The sequence below is a fragment of the Mustela erminea genome, chromosome 14 (assembly GCF_009829155.1).
Source record: "Mustela erminea isolate mMusErm1 chromosome 14, mMusErm1.Pri, whole genome shotgun sequence".
Taxonomy (NCBI): Eukaryota; Metazoa; Chordata; class Mammalia; order Carnivora; family Mustelidae; genus Mustela; species Mustela erminea.
Genome location: NC_045627.1, coordinates 78207718 through 78231395, shown reverse-complemented (window position 1 = coordinate 78231395; position 23678 = coordinate 78207718). Strand labels below are relative to the sequence as shown.

At 37.9% G+C, this 23678-nt stretch overlaps 1 protein-coding gene across 1 annotated transcript; it reads right to left on the bottom strand.

Moving 5' to 3' along the window:
- Positions 1-1369: 1369 nt before the first annotated feature.
- Positions 1370-20275, bottom strand: PNLIP (pancreatic lipase). Its single transcript, XM_032313355.1, has 13 exons — positions 20217-20275; positions 20032-20077; positions 18715-18869; positions 13641-13763; positions 11500-11634; positions 10639-10750; positions 9266-9385; positions 9035-9154; positions 8391-8509; positions 5923-6052; positions 3443-3551; positions 2716-2880; positions 1370-1497 (listed from the first exon to the last, which is right to left on the bottom strand). Exons 2-13 carry the CDS (start codon positions 20075-20077, stop codon positions 1434-1436), a joined length of 1398 nt encoding a protein of 465 aa, XP_032169246.1. The 5' UTR covers positions 20217-20275; the 3' UTR covers positions 1370-1433.
- Positions 20276-23678: the final 3403 nt, after the last annotated feature.

Here is a 23678-nt window from a genome sequence, read left to right as displayed (position 1 = left end):
AACATGGAATGAAAAGCATTTTCACATCTCTGTGGTTTTGCCTATGTTGTTCCCTTTCTGGAGCTGCCCTTCAGCCATGTCCTCTTGCTAAATCTCCACCCAACTTTCAAGACCTAGCACAGATTGGTGCTCAGTGATTGGACATGGCCTAATTTTAAATACTTGACTCTAGTGAAGTCATTCATTCTTTCCATTAGTGAGATGGTCATTGAGAAAATATTTATTTGGTCTCCTACTACCTGCCAAGCATTTGTCAGCCACATACAACACGTAAACACCTTAAGGAGAGACATGCAGACGAGTAAATAAGCACTTCTGATCCAGAGAAAGAAGTTCTGAGATGGAGGAAGTTCTGGGTGCAGCAGTAATGTGGTGGGGGGCCTCTCATCCAGTCTTAGGGGGTGTGGAAATGGAGGTGAAGAAAGACTTCCTGGAAGAAATGCTGTCTACACACAAATTTAAGAACCAGGAGGAGTTCAACAGGCAAGAAGACAAGAGAAAGAACATCCCAGGGAGTGGAAGAGTTTGTGCAAATGTCTAGCCACATTTGAGATCAGGGCCCTGTTGGGGGCAGTGCGAGCATATAGATTTCTAGAAGGAATGTGGTAGAGATGGTGCTAGAGTCCTCAGTTCAAAACTGGACAGGAGGACCTCACAAGGCTTACTGAGGGATATGGGTTCTTTCTTGGAGACCATTAGGAGGATCTTTGATTTGGGCTTTAGAAAGATTAAAAAGGCTATAGAGAGGAGAGGAGTTTGAGGGACTCTGCTGGGAGCAGGGAGACTGGTCAGGAAGCATTGGATCTGCCCCATCCTTGCTCCTTATGTGTCATCTTTCCTGAGATGTCTGATTAGGAGCAGACACAGAATGTAAAGATGATGGGGAAGTGGCCAAGTTTGATACTTGCCACGTGTACACCCTGGGATGTGGGTCATCTTGGATCCGGAAGTCTGTCTTAACTGATCTGGATGACAACAATAATATTAGCAATGTGCATGATGTCAGTGCCAAGGAAACAATTTTCTCAATCTCAAATGCCCACATAATATGTAGCAAATTTCAACCATCATTTGTGGTTCTTCAGACCAACTCCAAATTTTGGATTTTTTTTTTTAAGATATCATTTATTTATTTGACAGCAAGATAGAGATCACAAGGGGGCAGAGCAGCCGACAGAGGGAGAGGGAAAAACAGCCTCCCTGCTGAGCAAGGAACCCGATGCGGGCCTCGACCCCAGGACCTTAAGGATCATGACCTGAGCCTAAGGCAGGTACTTAAACGACTGTGCCATCCAGGCGCCCCAAATCTCAGATTTTAATTGCATTATCCAAAAGAGCCATGCGAAAAAAGAACATGATAACGAAGAGATGTATTGCTTCACCAATAGATTTTATTAACAGTAAGATACGCGGTGGTCACATGTCAGTGATTCTTAACACGGGGTAAGAGTGAGCAGAATATCTTCCCTCACGGTTTCTTGACTACAGAAGTTGAACCTGCAGAGAGAAAACAACAGAAAGTCAGATTTTCCTGGTGGACCGCTGGTGTGTTGAGCGTAACACAGCCTCTCATCTCCCCAGTCTGAGCAAGAACCACTCCCTGTGGCTGGGACCAGACACTGGCCAAGGGAACACAGACCTCTTCTGTATAAAGGACTGCGTTTTCCTTTCCAGGGTTCTTTCATAGCTGCGCAAGAGCTGAGAGGAAGTGTCATTGGACATCCCCAAGAACAGGGAGCGTTCATTTGCCATATCCTAAAGCACCCACTAAACACTTGGCTATTGTCAATCAGTGCAACCTAGGAAGGGCAGGGTCAGTGGCATGATAAAAAATCAGCCCAAGGGAAATTTCTGAGGTCCTGGTGTTACCTTCACTAGGCATTCTTACTTAATTCAATAACCAAATTGAAATGACTAGCATTACTCACTAAGACTGAACAAAACTTAGTTTGCCTAGGAGCTCATTTTCTTCAATGACATACATAAGCATGTGCAAAGGGCCTGGTACATAAAAGGTATTCAGAAGGCGCTCTCTTCTTTTTGTCTTCATTTCCCTCCTTGTGGTCCGATGGCCAGCAGACTCGCAGATAGAAAATTAAAGGTTAAACACTACTAGGGATAAAGGACATGAGAAAGGAAGGGCACACATGATCTGTATATGAATAAAGGTGAACTGAATTTGTTTTGTGGTCGTTAAGAACTTGCTGAAGTCAAATTTCCTGCCTACGAATTATGGTACCCAGCTTTCATTTAATTATCTTTAATGGAGACAAGAAAATAGTACTCTCATCCCGTCACCACCATCAAGAGAGTAAACATATCCATTACCCCAAATTGCTCTTCTGTTCCTTTTTAATATCTCCTTCTTGACCCTGCCCATTTCCCCTCCCCGCAGGCAGCCAGTGACCTGCTGTCAGACCTAGGACACAAGGCTCAGTTGCTCAATGAAATCCCTCTTTCCACTTCAGGGTCATGAAGCCAGATTCTCCGTTTAACACTTTACTTGCATCAAATGACACATTCGTATCTACAAATCCCTCAAAGTTCTTCCCCGAAAATTCTGCTCTCTTTCCTAAAGAAACAGAAGGTACTAGGAAGCAACGGTGACCATGGCTTAGGAGAATCATTGTCGGAGATTGAGCCTACAGCAGACTTCCAGTGGGAATAGTGTGGGTGACTCGGGACTGCAAATCTCTTGAGATTTTTATTACTTACACTTTTCCATCGTTTCTTTCCACCATGATCTTGGACGCTCCCACTCTGGGTCGAGTTGGGTTGATCACCCTGTTGTACCAAACAAATTTAACCTTCTGCAAATCTCCAACGTCCACATCAGAGTCAAATTCATTGGAGTGAGTGCTGTCTGGCTCGAGAGTACCCCTTGGGAGTTGAGAAGTTAATAAAAACATACATGAACATACAAATATAGACATATATATTTCTAAAATGAGCTTACAATGTATCTCTAGTAAGGTGATTGACGGTACATTCGCTCTTCTAAGGTATTAAATGCAGACACATATGCCAACTCAGTGGTAGGTCATTTGCCAACAATAACTCATATTCCTTTAAAGTCATCCTTACTTTAATAAAACTTCAAATGTGTTTTAGTCACAAACCTCCCACAACTTAATGAAGGATGACATCATCATGTCATCTTTTCCCGGTGGTTTTGTGGGCAGAAAAATTATTTACTGATTATAAATCAGATGCCATGCATCAAAGCAAACATCAGTGGTTTTCTCAGGAACTAGCAGAGAAAAAAATTCAGAAACAGAATTCTGTAATGTACTAAGGTATAAGATAAAATGATCTCTTCCTTGGAATGACGTGTGGTGGTACTCTATTCCCATATATAATGAATAAATGCGTATGTTCATAACTGCATTATATGGGCAAAGAATTCCAACATTTAAGAAGTGTAGGATAATATTTTACTCACTTGAAAATTTCATACTGTTTAGAATTTCCTTTATTTCCAAACAAAGAAACTAGCACGTGTCCTGTAACCTTCTTCCCAGACAATGTCACAGCCACCTTATACCTCCATCCTGCACAGGGGGAAAATATTTGCAAACTGTCAGTTTGTAGAGAAAATATGCTAAAAACAGGCTTACTTGGATGCCATTGCTGCTGAATTTTGGATAATTTATATATAAGATTGATTGTTCTTCCAATCAAATAATCTCCTTTACCAAAATGTTCAGAAGACAGGTATGAAGCCAAGGCAGGAGCACAGAATCTTTCCAAAGTCCATAGATATCAAGTAGTATATGTAAGTCATTAAATTTCTGTTTTCAGTTTCTTAACCTAACAATTTATTTTGAATATTATAAGAACTATATCTTGAAAGAAAGTAGGAAGGGGGCACCAGGGTGGCCCAGTCAGTTAAGCCTCCAGCTCTTGGTTCCAGTTCAGGCCATGATCTCACAGTCTTGAGATCAAGTCCTGTGTCTGGCTCTGAGCTCTGTGTGGAGTCTGCTTGGGGATTCTCTCTCTCTCTCTCTATCTGTCCTACTGCCTTTCCCCAGCTGGCGAACTCTCTCTCTCTCTAAAATAAAATAAATAAAATCCAAAAAGAGAAAAGATAAAAGAAAGTGGGAAGAGGGTAGAGTATGACATTTTCATCAGTTTACTACTTTTTAAATATTTTATTTATTTATTTGAGAGAGAGAAATAGCACAAGTTGGGGGAGGAACAGGGGGACAAGCAGACTCCCCACTGAGCAGGGGGCTCAATGTGGGTGGGGCTTGATCACAGGACCCCGAGATCATGACCTGAGCCAAAGTCAAGTGCTTACCGGACTGAGCCACCCAGATACCACTCAATTTACTATTTTCATAGGTCATCACATTTTAGAGTCCTATTTTTTTTTTTTTTTTGGTCTACATGGTCTACATTTATTTTAAAAAATCTATTAATTCAGCTTTACCTTGCCATCAGAATGGTATTAAGTTATGGTAACCATTTTGTGGTACTAGTCCATAGTTAACTAGCAGCTTATGCCAGTTAGAGCTAGCCTGGGCCAGATGGAGGAGGGAATAAAACTTGGCTTATTTTTTGCAGTGCAGCCAACCCCACTGGCTCTAGTCTAAATAGTTTCTTCCTCTGCAACCCAGGAAGGAACATGTCCCACCATCCCTGTACTCGCTAATTCCTATCACCCATGGAGCTTCCCACCCTAAATATCTCTTAAATCTGTCAACTCCCTACCATTCCCACGATCTTTGGTATCTCTCTTCCGGATTACTTTTGTGCTTGTACAGAACCTCAGAATTTTGCTTCTGTGAAATCTCTGACTGAGTTGGAAGAGTCTGGAGCAAAAATAATCTCCTGAATTTGGCACCAGAATAAAACACGAAGAAATTCCTTTTCCTAACATTGTTTTTTTTTTTTTTCTTTGTTCTCCCAGATTTTTATTTTTATTTTTTTAATTTATTTATTTTCAGAAAAACAGTATTCATTATTTTTTCATCACACCCAGTGCTCCATGCAATCCATGCCCTCTATAATACCCACCACCTGGTACCCCAACCTCCCACCCCCCCCCACTTCAAACCCTTCAGATTGTTTTTCAGAGTCTATAGTCTCTCATGATTCACCTCCCCTTCCAATTTCCCCCAACTCCCTTCTCCTCTCTAACACCCCTTGTCCTCCATGATATTTGTTATGCTCCACAAATAAGTGAAACCATATGATAACTGACTCTCTCTGCTTGACTTATTTCACTCAGCATAATCTCTTCCAGTCCCGTCCATGTTGCTACAAAAGTTGGGTATTCATCCTTTCTGATGGAGGCATAATACTCCATAGTGTATATGGACCACATCTTTCTTATCCATTCGTCTGTTGAAGGGCATCTTGGTTCTTTCCATAGTTTAGCGACCGTGGCCATTGCTGCTATAAACATTGGGGTACAGATGGCCCTTCTTTTCACTCTATCTGTATCCTTGGGGTAAATACCCAGGAGTGCAATGGCAGGGTCATAGGGAAGTTCTATTTTTAATTTCTTGAGGAATCTCCACACTGTTCTTCAAAGAGGCTGCACCAACTTGCATTCCCACCAACAGTTTAAGAGGGTTCCCCTTTCTCCACATCCTCTCCAACACATGTTGTTTCCTGTTTTGTTAATTTTGGCCATTCTAACTGGTGTAAGGTACATACAAATGGCTATCAGACACATGAAAAAATGTTCATCATCACAAGCCCTCAGGGAGATTCCTATCATTGTTCATTCGGGCTCCCAAATTCTGCTCTTTTACCCCAATGAGCCAGAGTTACATTGAACATAAGAGCTTTTGAAAAGTTTTCCATGTTGGAAAGGAGCATTTACCACTTTTGTACTGAAGAACAGTTCCACACATTTCACTGAACACGGTAAAATACATAGCATGTTGAATTTAAGGCACATATAATACTTACGAGCAAAACTAATGGCATCACCAGTGTTTAGATAAAATATCTGGTTCACTCCGTTTGTTTTTCCAGGAAATCTGTCAGCGTAATGACCCATCTGTGGGCAGCCTCCGCTTGGGCAGGGGAAGCACTTGTTCTAGGGGAAATTAACAAATGATGAATGAGGACACTCTTTCTTTTTAACAGCGTGTCATCTTTTTCCACCTGTTGTTGCAGTTCAAATATTTGAAAGCCAATTCTGTCGTGATGGCAAAAGACAACTTTCATAGTGTTTCAGCAAAGGTAGAAAATGCATTTCATTAGTTACAATGACAAATTTGATTGTTAAACAACACGATACTAACAAAAATACAAAAAAATCATACATAAAAGGGAATTTAAATATATACTTATACATATATTTTAATCTTTTCTCTTTTGCTTCTGTATGTTGCTCAAGACATCCATTTGCCTACAGGTAGTTAGACTTTATTTTAGAAAGATTGCAAAAGAAAGAGCAAGGGGTGATCATCAGCTCCAATATGCAAAATAGTATCCATTAGGAGTCAGGTTTTTCTCACATTTTTCATTTCCCACTTTAGCATATTAAGGTCTGAAGGATTCGGACCTCAGAATTTTCCTAGTGTGAACAGAAAATGCCCCAGTTGGCCCTTAAGTCCTCACTGTGAGGTTGGGGTGTGGAGAATACATGTATCACTTAGGAAAAATGTTCTCTTTCTGGGCCAGGAATTATGGGAAGAAGAGAGGAAGAGGGAGAAACAGAGTGGGGAGGGCAAACATCACAATTTCTTCTGTGGAAAGGTAATCCTACTCCACAGTAGAGGCAAGGGGCAGACTCTTGGATCAATGAACCAGATGGGGACTGGGCCAAGTCTCAGGGTCTGCGTCTAACAAAAGTTAAGGAGAGACTGAGCCAGTCAGGAGGAAATGGCCAGAGTTCTATGGGGAAGATGGCCAAGCCAGAAGAGTTGATGTTCCTAAACATTATCTGCAGACACCAGCAGCACATCCATCAATAATGCAGACCCCCAGGTCCTCCCCTCTGCCCTACACACATACTGGCCACCAGCACCATAACCACTGTGCCCAATACCAGCTTGGAGAGAAGATGATGAAAGGGTCCAAAGGCTGAGAAATATGCAAAACTGAGAACTTTTCCTTATAAAAGTGTCTGAGCATCACCTAAAAAGACTGTTTATATTACTGAACTCAGACTAAATTTTAACTGAATAAAACCTAAAGCTTCTTTGTTAATTTTCCCCATTATCTAGAGATTGGGGAACACGATAAAAATAAAGTTAAACCAAAGGAAGGGGATGGTGATCTTCTTTGTGCACAGCTGTACTATGTATCCTCCCAACACACATAGCCAACAGGTGTTGAATGCCAATTATTAGAGTTCAGATTCTGAACTAAGGAACTAAAACATATCTCATTAAATCCTCCCACAAAACCAATGGAGTCTACCGTTATTATTTACATTTAGAAATGGAAAAAACTGCCTTAGAGAGACGTTAAATATTTTGTCCAAATTATTCAGCCAATTAATGGTGAAACCAGCTTTCAGGTCCTTTCTCTTTGACACTAAGTTATACATCTTGATAATTATGACTTCACCTGGTGTGTTATTTAAAATTGTCTTTATTAAATATACATAGGTTGTATATTTTTATAGTGAAAAATTATAGTGAAAGGAAGAACAATAAAAATTAACAGGCAACAGATACATAATTTTCAAGATTACATGTAAGGATCCTAATCCAGATACCTAGCGAATACCAAACAAGATGAAAACTCAAAAGCAAGCAAGCAAACAAACAAAAACTTGACAATTATGAGATTGCACAGAAATATCCACAAGCACATAATGATACAGTTTTATAGGGTCAGCATTTAAGACAAGTTTTCCATATTTATCAGCATCCTGTAGCCATAGCTCAGATGTCCATAGACTTTTTTTTTAGTAATAATTATTTCTAAAACAAGTTTGAATTTTTGCCTGATATACACTGAAGGGATAGAGAACAAGGTAGATATGGAACATCTCAGTACACAAGCCCATTTTTCTAAAGTTCTCCAATGTCTCATCACTATTATGATAAATACATATGTCAACTATATTTCTTTAAAAAATAAAAATATATAGAGGCACCTGGGTGGCTCAGTGGGTTAGACCTCTGCCTTTGGCTCAGGTCATGATCTCAGGGTCCTGAGATCAAGCCCCACATGGGGCTCTCTGCTCAGCAGGAAGCCTGCTTTCCCCCTCTCTCTGCCTCTCTACCTACTTGTGATCTCTCTCTCTGTCAAATAAACAAATAAATAAATAAAAAATATATATATATAATTAAAAGTATAATGTGGCAATCATATAGTGGCATTCATTGAATGCATGTCACATCACATACAGTGAACTACACTCGTCATGAGAGGCGATGGTCACAAAATTCTTTAGGTACAAGGCAGCTTCTACTTACTGCAGTGAAAACGCTGTAAGAGGCACAAGGGAATCCAGCAAAGCCATCAGGGTTGAGGATGCTATCAGAGTAATATTTATAGCTTCTTAAGTGATTACAGGCCACAAAGTCACGAGTTCCTTTGAAATCAGACAGTATACATTAATAACAGATTTTATTTTTCCAAGGTAATGTCACAATTAGAACATGGTGGTTGAATAGAATTTTCTAATTCGTGGGAGCTCATGGTGGTCATGGAACAGAGTCATCCATGAAGTATATTTATGATTTGTGATGCAATTAGAAATTAAATGTCATTTAAGATTTTAATAGAAATGCCATAGCTAAATGAAATAGAAAAATAACTTCAGAACGAAGAAATTCGTCATTTGAAAAAGGAAGAAATTCGTCCTATAGATAGAAGGACAACTTACTAAAGCATTCCCTGAATTAGGAAATTCTGAATTGGAAAGTTGACTACAAATACATTGTCTTTCTACAGTCTCCTCCTGCCCACTTTCCCCAGAGAAAAGCCTATATTTTGGATTAAAAGTCCTTTGTTGTAGAAAATATGAGACCTGTACCAAAATATTGAGCAAGTTTAGTAAAAAGTGAAACACAAAGTTTGCCCTATGAAAATCTCTTCATGCACGTAATGGTTTTACCTTCCCAGATCCCATCTATGTCAACAATCTGAGAGAGAATGTTCTTCTGACATCCGGGCATGTCTTTTCCTCCATTTGGAAAGAAATCTAGGTGGCCTGCAGTTTGACTCATTCCAAAACCTAAGGAATATTAAAATATGAGAAAGTTGATGTTGATGTATAGACTCAAACACTTTAGAACACTCTACTATATGGACTCAGAAACACTGGCAGATGACTTGAAGGACTCACCTATGTTGGGGATTATAGGGGCACCATCTGTGTGAATTACATCCACAAACTGGGCATCACTGGGGTCTAGTCGGACTAGTTCAGGCGTGCCCTCAAAGCAAGGTTCAGCTGGGTCCAACCCTAAGGTAAATAGAATGTGTCGTGTTAATATCAGTGTACACCCACATTGAGCTTTCCTCATTAATTACCCACTCAAGTGCAAGCACTGGCGGGAGCCATGACTTAGGCCTGGAATGGGATAAGCTAGTTCTTCCTGATCTTATCATTTTCCTACACTTTCTGTGTCTAATTTTCTATTTGCATGATAGTAAATTTTCTTTAAACCATGGGATTTGGTTCTACTTATGGATGCTTAATCCCTGGGACAATCCCAGCTACTAACAGCAGTTACAAGGAAAGAGACAGGTTCTGGTAGACTCCTAAAGCTGGTCAGGATAAAGGAATCCCTATTCTACTGCAAAATCCTGTGAGGGCAAGATTTTGGTATTCATGGTCACCAAGACCACAGCTTCACAGAGGGCCTGGCTGAGCAGGCTCTTGTAAACATTTACGGACTATGAGAAAGAATGTTGTCTCCAGCAAACTAATGATAGACATCTAGACGCCCCCATCAATCCAAATGTGACCAATTTATCTAAAATCAAAAAGAGTCAGAAGGTCAGAGACAGAGTGGGATGATGGAAGAGGAAAGTGGGTGCTCCCTAAAGTGGTCCCCTCACAGATCCAGGACAGCAAAGTCTTTCCTATAAGGTTGCAAAGTTGTTTTAGGGCCTGGGTATATACCATGTGATCCCACTGGCCAAGTGCAACCAGTCTGAGATTCGTGAGATACTATTTTTTATCTAATAAGAGCATGCAGAATTGGTTAGCCCATCCTGATCCCCTGCCACTCTTGGCTTGTGTTCAATGAGGCCTGGGATAATTATCAATTGCTACTGAAGCAGAATGTAAGTAATGATGCATTTTTGAGCTTCTTGGGTTTAATTCTCTTTATTATTTATTCTATTATTTATGCTATTTATTCTATTTATGAAACTTGTCCTTTGTGAATGCCTGACAATAGAAAAATAGATCTCCTGATGTTCTTAATTAAAATTTTAGTCATATACTATATATATATAGTATATGACTAAATCATATACTATATATATATAGTATATGACTAAAATATATATTTTAACATAAATATATATATATATGTTAAATAAGGCTCTGTAGGCCAAAGATCAATATCAACAAAAAATCACAAGGCCTCAGTACAGACTAATTGCTGATCGTGTGGCCCAATTCAGAAAACGCCAAATTTCCATCCATTTGGACCTCCTATAGGCTACACTGAGTCCAACTTTCCAGTATTTACTGTTTTGACCAACCTGTGATTCGCCCAACAGTCCCGTTGGTCCGCCTTCCCGCCTCTCCAGCTGCGTGCGAGCCGAGGCTGTGGCCAATGATGTGGACATTGGAAGGTGAGTACCCAAACGCTGACTGTTGGAAAGAAAATTTCTTCAGAATATTTCCTAATACTGCAAACTTCAAGATGGCCACAGAAGGGGATCCTTGCAAAACATGAAAACATGCCACCCCTTCAAAGCAACTGATTTTCGTGACTTTTTTTTTAGTTGTCATGGAAAATGGCAATGGTCTAATGTTTAAGCTGGTAGAATCTGGGCTCTCTTTTGCTGTTTTACTATGTAGAGGAACCCTTGCTGGGTATGAGGAATTGTTACCCAGAAGTGGTAAAGCAAATATATGGGTTAGCAAATAATAAAACAATTACTTAAGGAGATTCCTGTTTAACATTTTTTTAAGGTTTTAGTTACCAAAGCAGATTAGTTTGGTGTCATTGTGCTCTGTTAAAAAAATTAAAAACATAACCAAAACCAAGGTAGTTTCATCTTGAAGTTAACATTATCACACCTACTTGGTTTAATAAACGGTAAAATGAAAGGAATACTGATGGAATTCAGTAGCAGCAACCTACCCAACTGCTTGAGTAACATCACTTAAAAAAAAAAAAAACTAGTTTTTTTTAATTTTAAGAGGAATATTGATGAAGACTAAATCTAGATTGATTGATTGATTTTGCATTTTTCTTTCCAACCACAGGGAAAGTCAAATCTCAGTAGAGGAATGTCTTTAGTAATTACCATGCCTACAGCAATTTTTAAAAAAATTTTTACAGAGAATCTGGAGAGCAATGTGCATGGACTTTTATACAACCTAGAGGGAGTTACCTGAAGAACTTCAACAAAATAAGCCACTTCTGCCCCCACAATCCGGATGTTCTGGGACGCCTGCGTGTAACCAGTGCGGGAGCCACTTTTCCAGTCTACACAGATGCAGTTCACACTTTCCACTTTGAACAGGTTCTGATGGAACAGACACAATAAATAGATAAAGAATTCAGGATATTTATGAATCAATAATTAACACATTTGAGAATGAGGGTAAATTTCCTCTATGACTTGTACATCATCAAGCTTATTTTTAACCCACAACAATGAACAAAACTACAGATATGAAATTCCTTTTGAAGTTTAACATTGGCTCCAAATTTAAGGTCTGGCCATAGCAGGAGCTGGATTCTGGGGCTATCTATTGTAACAGATGCATAGACATTTGTTGCAGGGAGAAATGTATAAAATGGGGTACAGTGGATTGTCTCATCAGAGCATCATAAATGTCATAAGCCTACATTGTCCTTACCAGAATACATCCCAGGACATTGTCCCTTACTAGAAGGCATCGCAGGAATGTTTTGTTCACTGCTGTATCCTCAGTGCCTCAAATAGTTCCTGACACATAGTAGGTGTTCAATAAATATTTACTGGATGAATGAATAAATGAAAGGCTATGTTAGGGCTCCCTTAAATAAATATACTGAACATAAATGGGTAAGCTTTTCCATGATGGAAAGAATAATCAAAGTTTTTGGATGAAAATATTTTATTTTATATTACTGATGAATTACTTCACATAAAAGCATAACCCACTAGATATATACTGGAAGCTTTGTTGATGCAGGTCAATGATAGTTTCATGAATATTAGATCTGGGAGGAATTTTGTTTGTTTGGGTATGTGTATGGTTATACATATCCCCACCTTTTCCCCAAGACTTTCAGGAGGATGAAGCAATCTTATAAATCACCTCCAATTCTTTTATTTTATAGATAGAAATATCCAAAGAGGGAAGATGATTTGCTAATGTCATGGTTGGCTAAGGATAGAGTCAGAACTAGAGTCTAGGAACTTTGACCTTCTAGGGTAATCCATTTTTGGGTTTTTTTTTTTTTTTGGTTTGTTTGTTTGTTTGTTTGTTTTTACCATAAAGCAACCATGTAGTTGCTTGGCAGAGGGCCTGCGAAGATTGTGTACACATATCTAAAAAATTTTAGATACACTTATCTAAAAAAATTTACATTCCCTTTGAGCTAAGAATCCCTTTGTCTTTTTCCTTCATTGTATAAAAATTGATTTCTACCCTCCCCTTAACAATCATCAGCTTAAATTATTTTAGAAGACAAATTAGGGTTTTGCTGATTATTTTTAAACTTGTGAAGTGAAGCCCGTTATGTTGTCGGTCTTCAGGATCGGTGGATAGTCTCTAGAGTTGATTCAATCCAGCCTTTGGCTCAAGTCATAGACAGGTCTGAAATTAAAAGTGTTTAGGAGGACCGTTGTGTCTTGTTTTTTGGACCTTGGAAGAAATGACTGCACCTGTGCTCCATGCTGGCCACTAATGCTTGTTGAATAGATGAATCAAGAATAATGTTCCTCAAGCACTGGCAGTTGCTAGGAAAAATATGTTCTATTTGATTTTCTATCTTTTAGTTCTTCATTATCATGGGGCACACGGCCAAAGGCAAATTAAAGAAAATTGGATCACTATGGTTGAAACAACAGAAGCCGAAAATGAAAACCTACACAGTTTTCCCAGTTATTGCTACCATCGGAAATCAAAGAGTAGCAAGTGAAAATCAAAGGAAAACAATTAGTTTGGGCAAAATAAGTTATCTTAGTTCTTCATATAGAAATGAAAACCTACTGAAAAAATTAAAGTTATTGAAAACACAACTAATATTGCATCAGTAGGGCAACATCTGTTGCTAAAGTTTTGAAATATCTCTGTATTAGTTATTAAATAACCACTACCTAGAGCCACCAAATGCTTGCCAACCTTGCTGCCCTGACTGTCCTGGTACCCTCTACACCCTACCACCCCTTGTACCTCCCCTTGAACCCTCAGGAGAGTCAGATGATTCCCTGATGCCAAAGTGGTTGGTATTTGTCCTGATTGGTTGCAACCTGTGCCTTCCCCATTGTTAATCATCATTCTGGGAACAACCTTCCCTTAATTGATTATCATGTCTCACCTTGCATAGATTGGACAACCAGTTTTCTTCTCCCTTGTCTATGAATCCATGAATAATAAAGCGGGTTTTTCTATCTGTTTTGAAGTTGGAGTTTGTGATAGTTGATGGATCTGCAGCAAGTTCCTATTTAGGGAAGAAAAGTGTTTAATGTTCAGTTTCTTTTATGTGCAATAGAACCCTTTGTACATGGAGGAAGACAGCAGGTAGGAGAACACCATCAAGACTTGAGATCCTTGTGAATAAGGATTCTCCTATTACAGGCAGGCTATTTGCAAGCACCAAGTTCCAGACATCATAACATTTTTGCAGTTGTTCTACTCAGAATAAATGTCTGCTATAATATTGATGTAGAGGTTTTGTTTCCAGACAACAGAAGACTTCGTGTGTGTGTACAATTTTATACACACACACACACACATATATAATGCTTGGAGATTATATATAATATTGGGAGAGTTTATATATATGTATACATATATATAACTATATTCAGAGTGTTTATTACATGGTGACATAGAGGTAGGATAAAAATGATATCAAGTTCCAGTCAAGACATAGAGTGGTTGAATGGATTAAAAAAACAAGACCAATCTATAGGCTGTCTACTGGATCATTTTAGATCATTTCAGATCTAAAGACACATGCAGACTAAAAATGAGGGGATGAAAAAAAGGTATTCTAAGTAAATGGAAACAAAAAGAAAGCTGGAGTAGCAATACTTGTATCAGACAAAATAGACTTTAAAATAAAGGCTATAATAAGAAACAAATAAGGAATTTATGTAAAGATAAAGGGATTTATCCAATAAGAAGATACAACACTTGTAAAAATTTCTGCACTCAACATAGAAACACTTAATTATATAAAGCAAATATTAATGGACGCAAAGGGAGAAATTGATAGTAATACAATAATAGCAGGGGGATTTAACACTGTGTTTACATCAATGTATAGATCTTCCAACAGAAAATCAATAAAGAAAAAGTGATTTTAAATGACACCTTAGAACAGATGGACTAACATATATTCACAGAACATTCTATCTCCAAACAGCAGAATACACATTCTTCTCAAGTACATGCGGACATTCTCCAGAATAAGTCAAATGTTGGGCCACAAAACAAGCGTCAATAGATTTAAGAAGATTGAAATCATATCAAACATATTTTATGACAACACTGGTATGAAACTAGAAATCAACTATAAGAAGAAAAGTGGAAAAAAATACAAACAGGTGGAGACTAAACTATTAAACAACCAATGGGTCAAGGAAGAAATTGAAGATCTAGTTAAATCAATATCTTGACATAAATAAAAATGTAAATGCAATGTTCATAAATCTATGGGACACAGCAAAAGCCATTCTAAGAGGGGAGTTTATAGTGATACAGGCCCACATCAAGAAATAAGAAAAGGCTCAAATAAATAATCTAACCTCATACCTAAAGGAACTAAAAAGAGAAGAACAAATAAAACCCAAAATTAATAGAAGGAAGGAAATAATAAATATCAGAGTGGAAATAAATGCAATAGAGACCTAAAAAACTATAGAAAAGATCAATAAAACTTAAGAACTATTTCTCTGAATTGTAAACAAAATTGATGAACCTTTAGCCAGACTCATTAAGGAAAAAAGCAGAGAGGGCCAATAAATAAAATGAGAAGTGAAAAAGAAGTTACAGCTTATACTGCAGAAATACAAAGGATTATAGGAGACTACTACTAACTGTGATATGACAACAAGTTGGACAACCTAGAAAAAAATGGACAAAGTCCCAGAAATAGATGATCTTTCAAGACTAAATCAGAAAGAAATATAAAATCTGAACAGACCAATTACTAGTAAGGAGATCGAATCAGTAATTATACTCTCAGCAAACAAAAGTCCAGGACTAGACAGAGTCACAGGTGAATTATACCAAACATTTAAAGAAATCTTAAAACCTATCTTTCTCAAACAATTCCAAAATACTGAAGAGGAAAGAATGTTTCTAAACTCATTCTACAGAGTTAGCATTAATCTAATACCAAAACCAAACACTATAAAACAAACAAACAAACAAACAAACTCAGACCAATATTCCTGATAAACATAGATGTAAACATCTTCAACAAAATAGCAGCAAACTAAATTCAAAAATACATTAAAAGGATCATTTATCATGATCAGGTGGGATTTATTTCAGTGATGCAAGGATGGCTCAATATCTACATATCAACCAATGTGATACAGCACATTAACAAAACAAAGAATAAAAATCATACGATCATCTCAATGGATACAGAAGAAGCATTTGACAAAATTCAACATTCATTTATGATAAAACCTCAATAAATTGGGCATAGAGGATATATAACTCAACTAATAAAAGACATATACGACAAACCCACAGTTAACAGCATACTCAATAGTGAAAGCTGAAGGCTTTTCTTTTTCTAAAATCAGGAAGAAAATAAGGATGCCCACTCTTGCCACTTTTATTCAGCATAGTGTTGTAAATCCTGGCCTCAGCAGCTGGGCAAGAAAAAGAAATAAAACCATCCAAACTGGAAAAGAAGAAGTAAAGCTGTCAGGATTTGCAGATGACAGGATACTATATATTGAAAACCCTAAAGCCTCCACCAAGAAACTATTAGAACTAAAAAATGAATTCAATAAGTCGCAGGATACAAAATCAATATACAGAAATTTGTAGCATTTCTATACATAATAATGAGCTATCAGAAAGAGACATTAAGAGTACAATCTCATTCATAATTGCAGCAAAAAGAATAAAATACCTAGGAATAAATTTAACCAAAGAAGTGAAAGACCTATTTTCTGAAAACTATGACACTGATGAAAGAAGGTGAAGTTAACGCAAATAAATGAAAAGATTACCTTGCTCACTGACTAGAAGAATTAATATTAAAATGTTCATGCTACCCAAAGCAGTTCAATGCCACACAAATTCAAAGCAATCCCTATAAAAACATCAATGACACTTTTCACAGAACTAGAACAATAATCCTAAAATTATAGGGAACCACCAAAGACCCTGAGTAGCCAAAACAATCTTGAAAAAGAAAAACAAAACTCTCAATTTTAAACAATAATACAAAGGTACAGTAATCAAAACAATAAAGCACAGGCACAAATACAGAAACATAGATCAAGGGAACAAAATAGCCCAGAAATAAGCCTGCACTTATATGGTTAACTAGTGTACAACAAGGGAGGCAAGAATATACAGTGGGAAAAAGATAGGATCTTCAATAAATGGTGTTGGACAGACATAAACAAAAGAATGAAACTGGAACCCACTCTCGCACCATATAAAAAAATAAACTCAGAACAGAGTAAAGACAAAATGTAAGACCTGAAACCATAGAATTCCTAGAAGAAAACATAGGCTGTAATTTCTTTGACATTGGCCTTAGCAATATTTTTTGCTTAGCAATATTTTTAGACAAGAACAACAAAAGAAAAGGTCAACAAATGGGACTACATAAAACGAAAAAGCCTTTGTACAGCAAAAGAAACCATCAACAAAAATGAAAGACAATCTACTGAATGGCAGAAGATATTTGTCAATGGTATATTTATTAAGGGGTTAACACCCAAGTTATATATATTAAGAACACATACAACTCAATATCAGAAAAAAAAAATAGTTGGATAAAATAATGGGTGGAGAATCTAGATAGATGTTTTTCCAAAAATGATATACAGATGCCAAAAGGCACATGAAAAGACACTCAACATCACTCATCACCAGGGAAATACAAATCAAAACCATAGTAAGATATCACATCACACCTGTCATAATGGCTATTATTAAAAAGACAAGAATTAACAAGTATTGGTGAGCATGTGGAAAAGGGGAACCCTCAAGCACTGTTGGTGGGAATGTAAATTGGTGGTTACCAATAATAAATGGAATGGATGTTCCTCAAAAAATTAAAAATAGAACTACCATATGATCCAGCAATTCCACTTCTAGGTTTTTATCTGAAAAAAATGAAAACACTAATTTGAATAGAAATTTGCACCCCTATGTTCACTGCAGTATTATTTACAATAACCAAGATAAGCAGGCAACCTAAATGTTCACTGATAGATGAATGAATAAAGAAGATATATAATATATATTATTATATATAACATATAATATTATATATATCTATATATATAGATATATAGTAATATTACTCAACCATAAGAAGAATGAAATCTTGCCATTCATGACAACATGCATGGACTTAGAGAGTATTATGCTAAGTGAAATAAGTTAGATAGGACAAGTACCATATGATTTTACTTATATATGAATCTAAAAATCCAAAACAAATGAATAGGCAAAACAAAACAAGACTCATAGATACAGAGAGTAAATTGAAATAGTAGCCAGCAGGGATGGAGGTGGGGGGATGGATGAACTAGGTAAAGGGGATTAAGAGGTACAACCTTCCAGTTGTAAAATAAATAAGACAAGAGGATGTAATGTACAGCATGGAGAATATAGCCAAAAATATTGTAACAACTTTGTATGGTAACATGGTAACTAGACTTATTATGATGATCATTTCATAATGGTTTTATATAACAAATCACTGTGTTGTACACCTGAAACTAATGCCATATTGCATATCAATCATTCTTTAATAGAAAATAAAGTGGGGGCGCCTGGGTGGCTTAGTGGGTTAAAGCCTCTGCCTTCGGCTCAGGTCATGATCTCAGGATCCTGGGATGGAGCCCCGCATCGGGCTCTCTGCTCAGCAGGGAGCCTGTTCCTTCTCTCTCTCTGCCTGCCTCTCTGCCTACTTGTGGTCTGCCAAATAAATAAATAAAATCTTAAAGAAAAGGAAAATAAAGTGAATCTAAATTAAAACAAAGAAAATAATTAAGTTAATCCATTAATCAAGTTAATGGACCTTTTATACAGTTACGTAAAATAATACTTAACCTCACTGCCCCAAAAGTCTACAAAGATGCAAATTCCACTAATTTGTTTCTTTGGAAAACTTAAAAATTTAGTATTCTTATTACATAAAATGGATAGGACGTAGTTCTGAAAACAGTGAGTTCTCTTACTTGAAAGTTATTCGGGTTCTCATTAGTATACAGGAGGAAGCGAGTATTGACATCTTTTGGAGCCCAAGGCAGTATTTTGAGGGGTCTTTCCACAATTCCTGCCCATGGGGCGTCATCACTAAAGCAGCCAAGTCTTGGGAAGCAGACTTCTTTTCCTGTAATCACCCAAAAGCATTTCAAGGATGTTAGTTTAATCAGAATTCTCTTTTTTTAATGGTCTCTCTGCCAAAATATGAGTTAAATTACATTTTGTGGGCTCTTTGTTTCCTGGGCATTCCCAGACATCTTCCTATCAATGTACTCACAAAATAGCTTCAGCATCCCAGCTAAAGATAGGCTTCTGTCCCTCATTTCTACAATGTACAACTACCCGACCCTCCTCGTGTCTCTGTCCAGTCCCGTGCTGGGACCCAGTTTCGCTTCTCAATGCGATGTCTTCCTTGGGCCACCAGTGCCCAAGAAAAGAGCAACCTTGTGTCTCCAAGCCTTTATAGAGAGGGGTGAGGTTTTCAGTTATTTACAGCCATCTTCTGGTGTTGTGCTTTGGGTAGAAAGCTTAAGTCTCATGCAAATGCCAAAACTTTATATCTCTACCTCGCTGAGAATTTAGGTCTCTGACCTATGTTTGAGGAGCATTCTGGATTCCCATGATGAAGAAGCGGTTCATGAAAAATCAAACAGAAAGTCTATGGTTTGACACAACTCTGTGCTTAGATGTTAACTCATAAAAGAACAACACAAAGGAAGGGATATCCAGGAGGATAAAGTCTCAATTAATAGTAGGCGTAGGAGCAGTAGCTGTTGTGGGGGTGACATTCTCAAAATGTCACTACATGCCAGGGGCCAGGTAAGACAATTTACAGGACTTATGTAAGTCTCACAATTATCCTGTGTTAGCGTTATATGCCCATTTCACAGATGAGGATAGTGAAGCACAGAGAAGGTAAGAATTTTGCTCAGGTTAATACATCTGTGGCCAGTAGAAACGGCTCAACTTCCACCCTTGATTCCAAGCCAGGGTTGCTAGATTAGCAAATGAAAATAAAAGTCACATGTGAGTTTCAGATACACAATGAATACATTTTAGTATAACTTTGTGTCACATATTCATTGATTATCTGAAATATTTATCTGAAGTTCAAATTTAGCTATCTTAGGTTTTATCTAGCAACCGTACTCAAGAGCTTGTACTCTTAATCATGTATCTTTTTTGTTCTACTCCTTATGCCATAGTGGCTTGAGTTCAGGCATCACAAATTTTCTGGAAGGTGTGAAGCAGGAAATCACTTACAGCACTACATAAATATCTTTTCTTACCTACTACTGCTCCCAGCAGCAGTGATAGCGTCCAGATTAGCAGCATCTAAATAAAGTAAAAAATATGATTGAGTGTGGCTAAATAAGTTTTTAAAACATTAGCATAATTCAAGTTCAGTTAGAGCTCTGGAGGAAAATTGGTAAATTCTAGTAAATGAGGTTTGGGAAGCACGTTCCTGACTCACCGTGGCAGTTCCGTCAGGTTCCACACACAACCAGATAGCGCCTTGCAGGTTCTTTTATAAGCAAACCTTATCTGTTTGAGAAGTTCCATGGAAAAGTGGCATGAAAACGGAGGACGTTCCAAGTGTGCATTTATAATTTTAATCATAAATAAACCAAGATTGATAGAGTAGGTCAAGTTTCCTTGTGGGAAGTTGAGAAAAGGGTTCATACAGACTGTTCTCTTCCAATGAGCTTACATAATGCTCAGAATCACCATAATTTCATTGTAGTGATAATTTCATTCTAGTCTACCGCTCCCCCCACCACCTTTTTAAAATTTCACGTTTACAATTCTCTGTGCTGCTGTATGGATATGTGTGAAACTAAATTGTTTTCACAGATTTGATAACAACCGTCTTGAAAACAAATACTAAAAGCTTACCAGCTTCAGCAGTTTTCGCATAACCTTGCCTTACCCTCAAAAGCATGAAATTAGAAGCCATTCTTCAAGAGGGCTCATTCCTTTTAGGAAAGTTGTTGTTATTTTAGTTTGATAGCCTACAGAACTAGCTTATTTCTCAATAATAACATGGAGAAAAGAATAAATGAACTGACAAAAGGAGTTGGGGGTCCTTCCAAGAGCAAAGAGGTGGAAATGGTGACCTCACCATCAAATAAGATTAAGAATAGGAGAGAAAAATAAAATTCAACTTGGAAATAAATGGTCTGGAGAAAATACTCTGAACTCTGATTTCAGAGTATTTGATAGAGGAGAACTGAAATGTTTTCAGTTGGTGATAGATTGCTTAAAATAAATTTTTAAACTACTGTAATGGGATACCATAATTTTAAGAGATTGGAGACATTCAGCTTGATACTGTCACAGATGTAAGTTGAATCCTATGAAATTGCCATATTTGCAGGTCAAAAATGGTCAAGGAATAATTCAGTTCCCTGACAAAGTTTATAGGTATAGGAAAAAAAGCAATGAAATTATTTGTGTATAAGGAGAAAGTTCAAGAAAGTTGGGCAAGGCAGAAGCACAGAAAAATCAGAACAGAAGACACCAGGAAGGGATTCCATGGATGGGAGTCAAGCCAATCCCCACGGAGACCTTCTTGTCTTAGCATTTTTGATCTCTTCCTTAGGGACTCTTGTCTAACCCTGATTAAGCTGGTTTCCCTCTCTCCTCGGAATACACCTCTCTTTTGAACACCCATCATGATCAGTTGTGGGCCAAAAACTTTGAGAAGAATGGAATTCTCTGGGCCTTGTTGTCCCTCCTTAGCGTGGAGCCCACCTGATACATCGCAGGCCCTTATACTTGATCTTAGCCAAAAGGCCGAGAAGCCATCATAGCAGGCCCTTAACACATGTCTGTGGGATGAGTGAACAAGTGAGGAAACGGATACAAAAAGCAATTTAGTTTGCATAATTTCTCCAAAACAATTATCTACACAGTCTCTTAGTAAATTATAATTTTCTTCTTTTTTCAAGATTTTATTTATTTGTTTGACAGACACAGAGAGAGAGAGTGCACAAGCAGGGGGAGTGGCAGACAGAGGGAGAGGAAGAAGCAAGACTCCCTGCTGAGCAGGAGCCCGACATGGGGCTCGATCCCAGGACCTCAGGATCCCAACCTAAGCCAAAGGCAGACACTCAATGACTGAACCACCCATGCACCCCTATAATTTTCTGAACCTCTTTTAACTCAGAACAAGCAAGTAAACAAATGAAAAAAAAAAAAGAGAGAGAGAGAGAGAGAGAGAGAGAGTGTGAGCCAAACTCTGGATTTCACTCTGAAGTAAACTACATTCTTGGTGAATTACCAAACTCACATCAAATTTTCAGGTGGGAAATTTTAGACAGTACAAAACATAATCCATAATTTGGGTCGTCTTTATTCAATATAGGCTATAGATTTAGGAATAACAGTCACCAAATTCTGAAAGTGAGACTAGATAGAGTTCATAGGGGAATTATTTTTAAAAACTGAAATAGATTGAAATTTTAGAATGTTTGGGGAAGATTTAATTTCCCAAACTGTTATACAAGTTAAGAAGGGAACTGTACATAATCAGTGGCCTATCATGCCAGCTCTTCCCTTAAATTCAATCTGGCTCAACTCTTGAACTGGGTTGTAAAATTTTATAAGCCATATTGCTTCCTGAGATCACACTCATGTGATCTAGAAACGTCTGGAGTATGTGGCAGAGATTGCTGGCCTCTTCCTACAGAGGACAGCATTAGGCTCTATTACCCTATCTCCTTTGCAGGAAGATGGGCCACAGAATCAACTTCTGGTCAATGAGATGTGAGTGCACAGATATGCCCCAGTTTCAGTCCTGTTCACATAAACCCACATGGGATCCTCCATGTGCTTTTATCTTCCATGGCTTGAAGTACACAAAGACAGTGAACTTGAAGGCCAAGTGTGAAAGCTGGTGAGCCACAGGATGGAAGGAGTTTGGTTTTCCTGCTTAGAGAAAAGCCACCCATGAACCACAAACATGCATTTTAAAATCTACATGAGCAAGAAATAAGTTCCCATTGTTTTAAGCCACTGATATTTCAGAGTTATAACAGCTAGCATTAACTTAACCAATAGAGATTATTTTGCTGTACAATGATTTCTCCTACTTTCAAGAACGTTCAGGTAGAAAACATTGAATCCTGGGCTGTACCTTTTACCATGAGATTTGGAAGGTATACATGCATAATAGTAATACTTTGACAAATTATTTTTTCTCATTTTTTATTTAAAAAACCCCTTTCCTGCTAGTCCTTAATTTATAAAAAGTAATTGCTAACTTCTTCACTCTGTTTTTGTAGAGTATTAATTCTAATGGACATTTTTCAATTTAGTCTTTGAAGGTGACCATTGTTTCGCAAGCAACCTGAAGCCACATAATATCCCAAGGTTTTGTGAAAATTCATCCAATGTTGCCTGGGCTCTGAGATACAACTTAAGTGTAGCTGGAGTTACAGCGTGCTGAATACATTGGAAATTCTCAAGTCCTGCAGGGTGGGTGGGTTGGAACTACTTCCCAAGCTCTGCTTTCCATCGGCCTTTGTTATTCCTTGTGTCTCAGGATTGTGGGCTCTGAGGTGGGCCCTGTAAAGGATGGTAGAGATTTGGCATTCCTTCCCCAGGTATCCTATGCCACTGAAAGTGCACTCTCAGAAAAATAATCTCGTGTCTCCTGAACTCAACAGCACATTACCTGACATTGACTCAACGTTGACCCTAAAACCTTGGACATTTAAAAATAAAAATGTAAAAATTTAAGTTTCTAATCCAGGAGCAGTGTTTGCTGGGGAAGTAAATATTGACATACGCTTTGGCTCTGAGTCTGAAAACCTTGTGATAGCCAACTCAACGGAGGGAAAGAAAAGCTCTGGGACATCTGTATGGCCAGATAGTCCGCCTGTTAGCCGCACGGGGTCTCATTTACTTAACCTTCAGAGAGCCTGTCCTATCC

Excerpts from the sequence above, each read along its gene's own strand:
- PNLIP (XM_032313355.1), bottom strand. The coding sequence starts at position 20,077 with ATGCTGCTAATCTGGACGCTATCACTGCTGCTGGGAGCAGTAGTAG. Across the intron at positions 9,155-9,265 it reads CCCTATAATCCCCAACATAG|GTTTTGGAATGAGTCAAACT; the intron begins GTGAGTCCTTCA and ends AATATTCCTTAG. Across the intron at positions 6,053-8,390 it reads CTTACAGCGTTTTCACTGCA|AACAAGTGCTTCCCCTGCCC; the intron begins GTAAGTAGAAGC and ends AATTTCCCCTAG.